The sequence below is a fragment of the Myotis yumanensis genome, unplaced genomic scaffold (genome assembly GCF_028538775.1).
Source record: "Myotis yumanensis isolate MYYU_CA2020_CCGP unplaced genomic scaffold, mMyoYum1.0.hap1 SCAF_2, whole genome shotgun sequence".
NCBI classification, from domain to species: Eukaryota; Metazoa; Chordata; class Mammalia; order Chiroptera; family Vespertilionidae; genus Myotis; species Myotis yumanensis.
In genome coordinates this window covers 15,149,044-15,162,037 of record NW_027223753.1, presented here as the reverse complement: position 1 = coordinate 15,162,037, position 12,994 = coordinate 15,149,044, and the positions used below count along the sequence as shown (strand labels likewise).

The 12,994-nt window shown below is 49.0% G+C and overlaps 1 protein-coding gene across 5 annotated transcripts in view; it reads right to left on the bottom strand.

The window, feature by feature from the left end:
- Nucleotides 1–1,439, bottom strand: part of SRRM1 (serine and arginine repetitive matrix 1) — a 34,633-nt gene extending 33,194 nt beyond the window's left edge. For all 5 annotated transcript variants that reach the window (XM_070404371.1, XM_070404374.1, XM_070404372.1 and 2 more), the window contains exon 1: nucleotides 1,335–1,439. In XM_070404371.1, coding sequence (XP_070260472.1) covers nucleotides 1,335–1,355 — 21 coding nt within the window. In that variant the 5' untranslated portion in view covers nucleotides 1,356–1,439. The remainder of the gene's footprint in view (nucleotides 1–1,334) is intronic.
- Between the last annotated feature and the right edge of the window lie 11,555 nt (nucleotides 1,440–12,994).

The window sequence follows — 12,994 nt, the reverse complement described above, 5'->3', positions numbered from 1 at the left end:
AGAGGAAGGGAGAGGGAGAGAGAGAGAAACATCAATGAGAGAGAATCATCGATCGGCTGCCTCCTGTATGCCCCGCACTGGGGACCGAGCCCGCAACACGGGCACGTGCCCTGCCCTCCTGGTTCATAGGTCCATGCTCAACCACTGAGCCATGCGGGCCGGGCAACAGTGCAACTAATGATTAAAAAACAAAAAAACAAGCTGGCACATTAAAAGCCAATTACAGAATGTCAACGCTGGCTTTGGAGCATCAAAAGGTCTCTTTCTTAATGAAGTTCCAGTCTTGCCCCTCTTCCAACTTTCCTTTTAAAACACAAGAAGGGGAAAGAGCCGACCTACATGACAAACCACAGACTGTGTCTCAGACCCAACCCATCTCCTCACGGGCCGTTCTGCACCCCAACAACCTGCAGGCCCTCACCCCGGCGGAGACCCTTCCCACCCCTCCGGCTCTCCACGGGGTGTGCACTTCCGACGGGAGCGGAGGACGGGGACAAATGGGCTCCAGCACGAGCCTGTAAGTCGGGGCCCTGAGGACCGACTACGGGGAGGTCCCCGCTAAGGGGAACCCTTTCCGAGGACTTCCAGAGCGAAACCAGCCCGGGGAGGGAACGAGCGGGAAGGAGGAGACCCACCCCGCGCCCGCGCTTCCCTCCACACGCGCGCCTGCTCTGTTGTTGTCCCCTCCGGCCTCGAGACTCTCCGGTTCAGACATTCTAACGGCACGTTATCTTTGGTTCCCCTCCCCGAAGGGATATCAAATTGGGCGGGGGCTCCAGCGAACTCCGACCCGGCGCTTTCGAGACGGGCGAGGGAAGTGGGTGGGGGGAGGGGGTGGGGGCGCCAGCTTCCCCCATTGAAGACGCTCGGCGCGGTTCCCGGTCGTCTCTAACACGCTCTCCGGGGGCGATACCCCAAAACGTGCCTCTCCGGGATCCGCCGCCGCCAGTCACCTCGGGGCTTCCCTCCGGCCTCCCTCTGGGAACTTCCTCCTCGCGGCTCCACTAGGCCCCAGAACCCGGCGGCGCGCAAGGATTAGCCTGCAGGCCCCGCCAGGTAGACAGGCGGACGGCGAGGTACCGTTCGGGCCAATTACCGCCGCCATTTTCCGGCGACCGTCGCCGCCGCGTAGGGGGGACGATCCCGAAGGAGGAGACTGCGCAGGGGCGCACCGGTCTCCGCCGCAAGGAAGGGGGTGCCCTCCGCTGGCACCGAGGACCTTCAGAATCTTCGATGCCTCCCCTCCGTGGCCGCCCCGCCCCGAATTTAGGCCTCTTGCCGGGCCTTCGTGGTAAGGCCCTCAGCTCACCACAGATCCCCGCGCTTCTACTTACGCGGAAGAATCCCGCGTCCATCTTGCTGCCTCGCTCGGAGATCGCTCCCTACCCCAAGATGCACCGCGCCGCCGCGACGGAGGGCGGGACCGACTGAGAGAGCGGAGCGCCGGGACGCAGAGCGCGCCGCTCCACTCGCCCCTCCAGTGCACACGAGGCCGCGCTTGCTCAGTGCGGGGAGCTCCCGCCTAAGGTGCGCACGCGCGCAGGGGGCGGGCTGCTGCCGGGCTCCGCGGCTCCCCAGCATCCAATCGGGGATGAGAGCCTCGCGACCGCAACCAATGGGAGCAAGAGAAAGTCCCCGCCCTACAAATCCTTTTGTGGCGCGTGATCTGCGGCGTTCGCGCAGTGTGACTTGACTCCTCCTCCGACCCGTAGTGTGGGAGGCCTCCTGCCCGGGGGGTTCCAGGGAGTAATTTTAGAGAAAGGCTGTTACCTCAGAGTGACGCTAGGAAGAGGCGGCGCGTACGCAGAAGAGGAGCCTGCGGCCTCCTCCGTCATGACAAAAGTTGTCATTGTACCGCTTTTACGAGTTCACCCGTTTTTAAGATCGGCTCCAAAAAAGTAGTCGAGCTCTGTAGTACAGTGGAACCTGCGTTCCGACCCAGTTCCAGGGGCTTTCCCCTGTCTCCACACAACTCTGGTTTTCTGGAAGAAGCTGGAAACGTCCTTTAGATGAGTTTCGGTTTTGATTTCCGGGGAACCACGCTAACGGGCAGGAAGTTGGCAAGCGCCGTGGCCCTCGGGCGGCGAGTTGGGCCGGGCATCCCGGTCGGGCCCGGTTCGGCCTCCTCCGGGCCCCGCTCTGGCTGCGAGGGCCTGAGGCATTGGGTGCATTTTGCCAGAATTCCACCAAGTGCTTTCTTTTATCCCGGGGGAAAGCACGTGTCCCTTCTCTGGCCATCTTTTTTTAAGGATCACACCCCTCACCCTCCCACACAAACGCCCGGCTCCCTTTCCTGCCTTTTCCTCGCCGCACTTCACACACCTGGAACCATCCACCTCCAGCCCTGACTCCCTCCCGAACCCCACCTCCGCACAGGCACCTTCCCGCTTGGTGTTTCCACTTGGAGAGATGATGGCACCAACACCCTGAGCAGAAGCTGAACCCCCGGTTCCTCCCGGCGTCTTTCGGTCTCTCTCCTTTATTTGGGACACAGCCTTGGTGTCATTCTTGCCTCGTCTTTCTCTTAGATCCCACTTCCAAACCATCCAGAAACCCACGCTGCTGTTCAGGGCACTGTCTCCTGCCTGCATTTCTGCACTGGCCTCCATCTGATCTGTTTTTTTGTTTTGTTTTTAAATATGTTTTTATTGATTTTTAGAGAGAGGGGGGAAAGGAGAGGGAGAGAGAAACATCAGATGGAGAAACATGGATCAGCTGCCCCCTACTAGGAATCAAACCTGAAACCTGGGCCTGGGCCCTGGTCAGGAATCGAACCCGAGCCCTCCTGGTGCATGGGACCGCACCTGCTAGGGCCACACCTATTCCTAATGCCGCAGTCAGAGCGACCCTATCAGAAAACCTTAGACATGTCACTCTTGAGCTCAAAACCTCCTGATAGCGCCTCATTTTCTCAGCCGAAGTCAAAATACGCCCGGGTGCACCCCTTCCCGCACGTCTTTGACTTCATCTCCCAGCACCCTGACACGATTCCCTGAGCTTCCTAAGCTTGCTCCTTCCTCAGAACCTTCGTGCTGGTCATAACTTCTGCCTAGAATGCTCTACCCCTAGGTATCTGCTTGGCAAATGTCAAGTTTTTACTCCGATGCCACCTACTCAGTGAGGCCTACCCTGGCTGCCCGGTTGGAAGATGCTCACACCCCCCTTTCTATACCCCTGACGCCTCTTAATCTACTCTGTCTTTGCCATAGCATTATCGCCTAATATGCGTTTACCTATTTTTGTTTGTTTGTTTACCTGTTTTTAATGTTTGTTTACTGCCTGTTCTCCACCCTACTGTGTAAGCTCCCTAAAGGCAGGGCTTTTTGTCTTTTTTGTTCTCTGATGTGTCCCTAGCACCTAGAAGAGGGTCTGGTGCGTAGCATAGGCCCCATAGAATGTGCTGACTGAATGAAAATTTGGCAGCAGGTCAAAGCCGGGGAGGTGACTGGCTTCCGCAGAACAAGCCCCTTGGCCAGATGGAATGATGAAATCACCGACCCCCACATCTCTCTGTTCTCTGTGGTTCTGATCCATCATTCTGCTGTGTCCTTCCTTCACTCTCTGTTCTTTTGCTGCCAATGCTGTACGTGCTGGTTTTCCTTGCTGGTTCTATAATTGACTCTTTTCTGTTTTCTTTTGACAAAGGTGATCGTTATCTCTTGGTTTCAACTACTATTTCATCTCCCAAATCTGTATATCTAAAGCACAGATCTTGCCCTGACTGGTTTGGCCCAGTGGATAGAGCGTCGGCCTGTGGACAGAAGGGTCCCAGGTTCGATTGCGGTCAAGGGCATGTACCTTGGTTGCAGGCACATCCCCAGTAGGGGGTGTGCAGGAGGCAGCTGATCGATGTTTCTCTCTCATCGATGTTTCTAACTATCCCTCTACCTTCCTCTCTGTAAAAAACCAATAAAATATATTGAAAAAAATAAATAAATAAAGCATAGGTCCGCCCCAGAGCTATATTTTAACTTCCCGCTGACACTCACTTGGATGTCCCCCTGTAGGCACCTGAAACTCAACATGTCCCCAAACCAGTGTAACTTTCTCCACTTGCCTCAACCCTGTTTCTCAATGAATGAGCCCACCTTTCTCCCTGTGGTTATTCTTTTCTCCTCCTCAAAATCTACAACCACCAAATCTTGCCTTTTTGGCCTCTCTTAATACTTGATACTTTGTAAATATGTCAAAGTATCTGCTTGGCAAATGTCAAGTTTTTACTCCAATGTCACCTACTCAATGAGGCCTACCCTGGCTGTCTAAGGTTTTCTAATAGGGTCACTCTGACTGCCCTATTACCTCTAATTTAGGCAAAATAGATTATTGTCTGAGTCAATGCAACAACCTCTAAACCATTTTCCCAGAAAGGGTTGATGTCTCCACCCTATATCCAGAGTGATTATCTAAGATAATCCTGATCCTTTCACTTCCCAGTTTAAAATCCTTCCGTTTAAATTCCCCATTGTCATTCAGAGGAAGCCCAAACTGGTGCAGCGATTATGGAAAACTATGGAGTTTTCTCAAAATAGAACTGCCATTTTACCCAGTGATCCCACTTCTAGGAATATGTCCTAAGAATCCCGAAACACCAATCAGAAAGAATATATGCACTCCTATGTTCATAGCAGTGCTATTTATAATAGTTAAGGTCTAGAAACAGCCTAGTAGATGAGTGGATAAAAAAATGTGTGTTTATACAAGGGAATACTATGTAACTGTGAAAAAGAAGAAATCTCTTACCCCCTTTTAATTTTTTTTATATATTTTTATTGACTTCAGAGAGGATAGGAGAGGGAGAGAGAGATTAATGAGAATCATCGATTGGCTGCCTCCTGCCCTCTCCACACCAGGGATTGAGCCCACAACCCCAGGCATGTGCCCTGACCAGGAATTGAACCGTGACCTCCTGGTTCATTGGTCAACCCTCAACTACTGAGCCATGCTGGCTAGGCTCTCTTACCCTTTGAGACAGCATGGATGGAACTTGGAGAGAATTATGCTAAGCGAAATCAGCCAGTCAGAGAAAGACAAGCATCACATTATCTCACTCATGGGGAATCTAATAAACAAAATAGATTCAGAGACATAGAAGCATGGAATAGACTGACAAATCTTAGAGGAAAGGGAGGTGGGGCAGGGAGAGATGAACTAAATTTATATGCATATATACATAATCATGGACACAGACAATAGTGCAGTGAAGGTGGGGGTGGGGGGGACCTGGGAGGGGTGTGCAGGGCGAAGAGGATCAATGGGAAAAAAGAGGGACATATGTAATATTTGTCAACAATAAAGATTTAGCCCTAGCTGGTTTGGCTCAGTGGATAGAGCATCAGCCTGCAGACTAAAGGGTCCTGGGTTCGATTCTGGTCAAGGGCACATGCCCAGGTTGGGGGCTCAATCCCCAGTAGGGGGCATGCAGGAGGCAGCCGATCAATGATTCTCTGTCATCACTAATGTTTCTATATATCTTTCCCTCTGAAATCAATAAAAATATATTAAAAAATAAAGATTTTAAAAAATTTGTTGAATAAATGTATAAGAGTTTAAGGCTTGCCCTGGCTGGTGTGGCTCAGTGGTTGAGCGCCGACCTATGAACCAGGAGGTCACGGGTTCGATTCCCAGTCAGGGCACAAGCCCAGGTTGTGGGCTTGATCCCCAGTGTGGGGTGTGCAGGAGGCAGCCGATCCATGATTCTCTCTCATCATGGATGTTTCTGTCTCTCTATCCTCCTCCCTTCCTTTCTGAAATCAATAAAAAAGAAATATTTTTTTTAAAAAAAAGAGTTTAAGGCTCAGTCACCAAAGGCAATCCTACCAGTGAGTGAATCTATTCTTTGAAGTGTTATAACCACTGATTCTATCAAAAAGAGTCCACATTGAAAAATCTGCTGAGGCAGCTTTTTCCCTACTGAAAATCACCCCTACTGGATGTTAGGTGGAAAGGGGGTCCAGGAGCTGATGCATGCCTCCGCCAGGCAGATGGTGACATAGATACTGGGCCCTTCCTAGAATCCGTAGCAGGCGAGTGCACCAGGTAAATGGTGACGCAGATACCGGTCCCGCCCTGAAATTCCTAACAGGTCAGCTACCAGACAGATGAGGACACCTGGAAACTGTGACGACCCCCGCGGCGGGAACTCCCACAGCTCACGCTCCCCCGCCCTCACTGAACAGCTGTATAAAAAAAGCGCTCCCCTCCCTGTTGGTGCGGATCCACATGTCCTGCCTTTGGGGTTCGTGGGTCGCCCAGGGATGCAGAATAAAACCTCTCCTTCCTTTTCTGATCAACTCTCTTTATTTCCTACGCCGCCTCCTGAGCCACCTAACCTAACACTGAAAATATAACAGGTACAGTTTTTGTAATTTTCTCATCACTTTTAGGTTTTGCTATCATCTCCACTTTTGATTCTATCATTTGCCTCATCCTTTTAGCTCTTCTTTTGTGCTTCCTAGGTAAAATGTAATTAACAACCTTTGTAAAATACCTAAAAAACAAAAGCACAAATTTCCCAAACAAGCTATGGACTAAAATAGTCCAATACTTGAGAAAAAGCTGATTCAGTTTGCTCTGCAAGGTGTCTTTGAGCATATCAGAGAGTATCTTCATTATCTATTGCTTAATAACAAATTACATCTGCCTGGCTGGTGTGGCTCAGTGTTTGAGTGTAGACCCCTGAACCAGGAGGTTACTGAAAGGGCGAGGGCTAGGCCCTCCACCTTGCCCCAGGGTAAGGGCTAGGCCCTCCACCTTGCCCCAGGGTAAGGGCTACGCCCTCCACCTTGCCCCAGGGTAAGGGCTACGCCCTCCATCTTGCCCCAGGGTAAATGCTCCATCTTACCTTGGCCACGTGCTTGGCAAGGAGCTTCTTCCCGGAAGTCTAAGCCTCTGCTAGCCACACCCAGGAACAAGACACCGACTTGCTCCTGGCCAATCGGCAGAGCACAGTCCTTTCTCCTCCCCTTACTCCAACCCCCACTATAAAACCCGCCTCCACACAGAGTTATCTCTCTCTCTGCTTCCTGCCGCTGCTTCGGCAAGATGGGGGAGCCGAGCTAGCTCGAATAAAGACTCTTATGCTTTTGCATCGGACATGGCTGGCTCCCTGATGTGGTTTCTTGGGGATCCTGAAATCTGGGCATAACAGTTACCAGTTCGATTCCTGGTTAGGGCACATGCCCAGGTTTCAGTCTCAATCCCCAGTGGGGGGCATGCAGGAGGCAGCTGATTGATGTTTCTCTCTCATCAATGTTTCTATCTATCTTTCTCCCTTCCTCTCTCTCTAAAATCAATAAAAACATGTTTTTTAAAAAAACACTCCAAAAGTTAGCAACTTAAAACAATAAAAACTTGTTATCTCATACCGCTTCTGTGCAGTAAGAATCTAGAGTGGCTTATTTGGGTGGTTCTGATTCAACGTCTCTCAAGAGGATGTAGTCAGGACGTTGGCCTAGACTGCAGTCAACTGCAAATGGAAGATTATGGGGAGCCAATATAGGGTTAAGCCTCGGACTGACCTGTTGGCAAAGTCACAAACAGGTCTTCCGAGTCTTAAACAACCCAATCCGAAAGGTGGCCGCTGATTTACATGTGCTATCATTTAAAAAATAAAAAAGGGGGGATTTGCCGGAAGCCGGTCCATCCTTGCTGCTTGACCCAGTCACAGCAGGGAAGAAACATCTGCATAGCATATGTTTCAAGGGACCTGGCGTATATGGCATACTGTTCTTAGTATGTTTGCTCCCCTTCTCAGCGCTATGTATTTTAACCAAGGTCACCTCTCCAAGAAAGGTTGTTTCCCCAGGGATTTTTTCCTGGAGTTAGGGATTAACAGGACTAAGGAAGGGAATAAAACCCCTTAACTAAGTGCCAGGTGGGTAATTAATCACTTCAACTACGAACAATCACGCTTAAGCTACATAATCTTTATTTAGGATAATCTCCTTCAGTTACTTCCTTGTAGCTTAACAGAACAATAGAGTAGTGGCCTTGGAATGGAGATAACAAACGCCCTAACCTTTGGAATAGAATGGATAGGATTAAAATCAACTGGTATAAATACAGATGTAATCTACACTAATAAAAGACAAAGATGCTAATTGACCATACCTTTGCTACGCCCAAGCCACGCCCACCAGCCAATCAGAGCAACTATATGCAAATTAACCCAACCAAGATGGCAGCTGGCAGCCACTGAGCTGGAGCAAGCCGGAGGCTTGGTTGCCCCGGCGATGGAGGAAGCCAAGCTTCCCACCTGCTCTGGCCAGCTGTGGCCTCCGCAAAAGGCAACAAAGTTTCAATTATAGAAGCTAAATAAATCCCAGATACCTGCTTCCAGCCAGCCTCCACTGGGAGCTTGGGTGGCTGAGGGCTGTGGCCAGCCTGCAAACAGCCATCAGCCCCTCACCTAGGATGGCCACACCCTCATGGAGTGAGGGTCCTCACTGGGGGCCTTGGCCAGCCTGGAAACAGCCATCAGCCCCTCACCCAGACTGGCCAGGCACCCCAGCAGGACCCCCCACCTTGAAGGGGGTGTGGCCAGCCTGAAAACGGCCCTCAGCCCCTCACCCAGGCTGGCCAGGCACCCCAGCGGGACCCCCACCCTTATCTGGGACACCCTTCAGGGTAAACCAGCTGGCCCCCACCCACGCACCAGGCCTCTATCCTATATAATAAAAGGGTAATATGCAAATTGACCCTAACAGCAGAGTGACTGGGAATCATTGGTCACTATGACACACACTGACCACCAGGGGGCAGACGCTCAATGCAGGAGCTGCCCCCTGGTGGTCAGTGTGCTCCCACAGGGGGAACTCTGCTCAGCCACAAGCCAGGCTGACAGCTGCCAGTACAGCGGTAGTGGTGGGAGCCTCTCCCTCCTCCTCAGCAGCACTAAGGATGTACGACTACAGCTAGGCCTGCTCCCCACTGGCAAGTGGACATCCCCTGAGGGCTCCCGGGCTGCCAGAGGGATGTCTGACTGCCAGCTTTGGCCCAATCCCCCAGGGAGTGGGCTTAAGCCAGCAGGTGGTCATCCCCCGAGGGGTCCCAGACTGCGAGAGGGCACAGGCCGGGCTGAGGGACCCTCCCGAGTGCACAAATTTTTGTGCACCGGGCCTCTAGTAGGAGAATAAAAAGAGAACCTCACTATGCTGATCAACTGAACGCTGTCTCCGTGTCATTCATTCATCGCCGACTCCGTCCACACCTTTGGGAACCCCTGGACCTGCTGGGGCTGGACCCCAACAGAAGATCTGTTTTGGAGAGGCTCACTCACATGGCTATTGGCAAGAGGTCTCAGCTCCTTGTTGTGCTGACCTCTCCGTAGGTTCTGCTTGTGTGTCATCATGACATGGCATCTGGCCTCCTCCAGACCAAACGATCCAAAAGAGAGCAAGACAGGAGCCACAATGTCTTTTATGACCCGACCTCAGAAGTCAGGCACCATAGTTTCCACACTTTCCTATTGGTTACACAGGTTAGCCCTCTTCAATATCAGAGGTGATGATGCAAGTGCTTGAACACAAACAGCTGAGGACCATTGGGGGCCATCTTGGAGGCTGGCTACCGCAGTATTTGTAATTGAAAACAAATACTTGAGTGCTTCCAGATTTAGAAGGGACTGGATTCTTTCTCTCCCCTCAGGGCCTTTGCACATATTTTCTCTCCTTGGTCTGGAACCACTGTTTCCTCCCTCCGAACTCTTCCTTTGCCCATTCCACCTTGCCTCTCTACCCTTAACCCTTTAACTGGCCAGCTCTGATTCTTCCTTTAGGACTGAGTGTAGATGTGACCTCTTCCAGGAAACCTTTCTGGTTAGTGGGACTCAGTATTGGCCATCTGATTATCTTTTAGGCAGGCATTGAGTCCCAAAAACCTGAGGCCCTGACCTCCCAAAACAGGAACCCCATATTCCACTTATACTTTCATAGTGTATTTTTCACTATATTCTAATCATATATAGATTAGATCCTGTCCCCCTATATAATCCTAATCCTGTCCCCCACAAGAAAAATTCTTCGAAGATAGGGACTATGTATTTCTCCTCTATACTCAGTATCCAAACAAGAGTTTGGCAGATAGGTTCCAAGTAGATGTGCAGAAAATACACATTTTGGCCAAATTCACAATACTTCCGTGTAAAAAACAATATTCTGCCAAAACTGAAGATTTCCATCATTGAATAAACTTTTGGGATACAGGAATAAACTTTTACCAAGAACATATGAAATTTTAATAACAGGCATGAGTATAACTACAATTATATTATTAAAAGTTTTAGTAGTTGCCCTAGCAGGTTTGGCTCAGTGGATAGAGCATTGGCCTGTGGACTGAAGGGTCCTGGGTTTAATTCTGATTAAGGGCACATGTCCAGGTTGTAGGCTTAATTTCCAGTAAGGGGCGTGCAAGAGGTAGCCGATCAATGATTCTCATCATTGATGTTTCCATTTCTCTCCCTCTCCCTTCCTCTCTAAAATCAATAAAAAAATATTTTTAAAAAGTTTTAGTAGTCAATTATAGTAAGTCTGGCATTATAGTACAGGAATAATTGTTTCTCGGCATTAGGGAAGATTCCTAAGGCCAGAATCACCTGCTTTAGATTCTGAAGATAGTTTGTGTTCCTTTACTGGTTTCCCCTGGTAAACCTTTGAGGGTTTCCACAGTAACCATTTTTTCACATTTTTAATAATAAATAAATGCTTTATGATTCCTAAATTCCTCATAACTTTTTCTATATTTATTCCATTGTTGATTATAATTTCAGGACACTTTTTTTTACTATCTTCCTATTCTATAAATAATCAGATTCACTATGAAATTAACTATATAAAGGCCAGAAATCTCTTGGCAATAAAGGAATATAAAAGATTAGTTGAATGTATCATTAATGCATCAATCTGTCAAACTATAAGAAGATTTCTGGTTGTTTTTGTATTTATAAATATCAAATAAGACAATTTGCCATCTGGGATTTTCTGGATCTCAGACTTTCCTATTCTAATAATACATCACTAGATGGCGCTCTACCCTCTGCATACCTCTTTGGCCAGGACTTATTACTGTACTAGAAATAAGTAAACCATCACTAATTGCTTCTGGCCAATCATATATAGCAAAAGTGTCACCCCACCCCTGGGGAAGCCATTGACAAAATGATAGCCTCCCTTTTTTTAAATACTACAGAGTATAAGAAGGCTGCGCTTTCTTTTTTTTTTTTTTTTTAATATTTTTATTGATTTCAGAGAGGAAGAGAGAGATAGAAACATTAATGATGAGAGAATCATTGATTGGCTGCCTCCTGCAAGTCCCACACTGGGGACTGAGCCTGCAACCTGGGTATGTGCCCTGACTGGGAATCAAACTTGAAAAATCAGACAGAGGCCGAAAACCAGGACTACAGGCTTTATTAGAGGAGAAGCACCTGCCGGGCTGTCCCGCAAGGGGAGGACAGCAGCACGTGCAGGGGTGGGCATGCCTTTTGAGGGGCGGAATGGGAAGGGGTGGGGGGCTTAGTGTACTCGGCGCACACTGATTGGTGGCTTACTGCATTGTCCATATAGGACAAGGGCTTAGGGTATTTGGCAGGTGTGGATTGGTGGTCCAATGTATAGTCCATATAAGGTACATGGTTAGTCACTCAGGTATTTCTGGGCTGCAGGTTACGTCATACTCCGCTCACCAGTTGGGGGAAGGGAGGATCTATCAAAACCGTGACCTTCTGGCTCATAGACCAATGCTCAACCACTGAGCCATGCTGGCTGGACAGAAGGCTGAGCTTTCATGGTTCCATGACACGGCTCCACAGCAGAAGTGCCTGTCATCCCTCCACTCTCCTAAAACCCAGGCAGCATCTGGAGAAAGAGTGAAGAGCTTCCATACCTACAAGGCAACTAATGGACCATCACAGGCATCCCCTTAGAGGTTAAGATACTGTGGCCTTTAACCCCATCCCAAAAAAGTATGTGTAAAGGGAATATACATTAATAGGAATGTTAGTCTAGAATAGGTAGATTAGGTATTTTATATTGGATAGAGTTTTATTGGGTTAAATAACCCTACAATTAATATAAATGTTTAAATATATATTTAAAAAATGAAAAACACTAAAATTGATAAATGAAATAAAACAAAAAAATGTAAGCGAAAACAAAAAAAGCAAAGTAAAAAAATATATAAATGTTTTTTAAAGGCTACCTCCAGTCTGTTCCATTTCTTATGTTGAAGCCATCAAGTTGATGTGTACATCTTAGACACTCTGTAGCTCTGATACCGAGAAATTGTCAGTTTTTCCTAAAGGCTGACTTTTCATTTCCCCTGAATATTTAAGATACTCTCAAATGTAGAACTTATGTCAAGCCCTTGCCCACAATCTCACACATATACCTGGAAGGTTCTTCCTGCTTCACCCCAAGTTCCTCAAGAAGGTGAGTCTGCAAGCCAGATTTTTAAAATGCAGATTCTTACCCCCCCCCCCCCCCCCCCGCCCCCAATCCCACGCACCCCTCCCCGCCCCGAATTCTGATCTCTGCAGAATGCAGGAATCTGCAATTTCAATAAGAAGCCCCAGGAAATTCTAATAGGGAACCTCACTCCTGGAAACGCTGTTTTGATTTTTCACTAAGACCTGAGAAATGATTCCTAAGGCCAGAATCGTCTGCTTTAGATTCTGAAGATAGTTCGTGTTCCTTTACTGGTTTCCCCTGGTGAACCTTTGCAGACCTCACAATGAAAGGCCAATGTTTACCACGTCCGCCAGAGGCTCCTTCTCCATATAGTACACCCCCCTCCCCCCGCTTCCTCTTCTAAGAGTTGACTGCCAAGCTGAGCCATCAAAGACCCCTCTCTCAAACCTTGGAGTTAAGGATGGGGGTCTTGCCCTATCCGGTTTGGCTCAGTAGATAGAGCGACGACCTGAGGACTGAAGGGTCTTGGGTTCGATTCCAGTCAAGGGCACATGCCCAGGTTGCCGGCTCGATCTCCAGTGGGGGGTGTG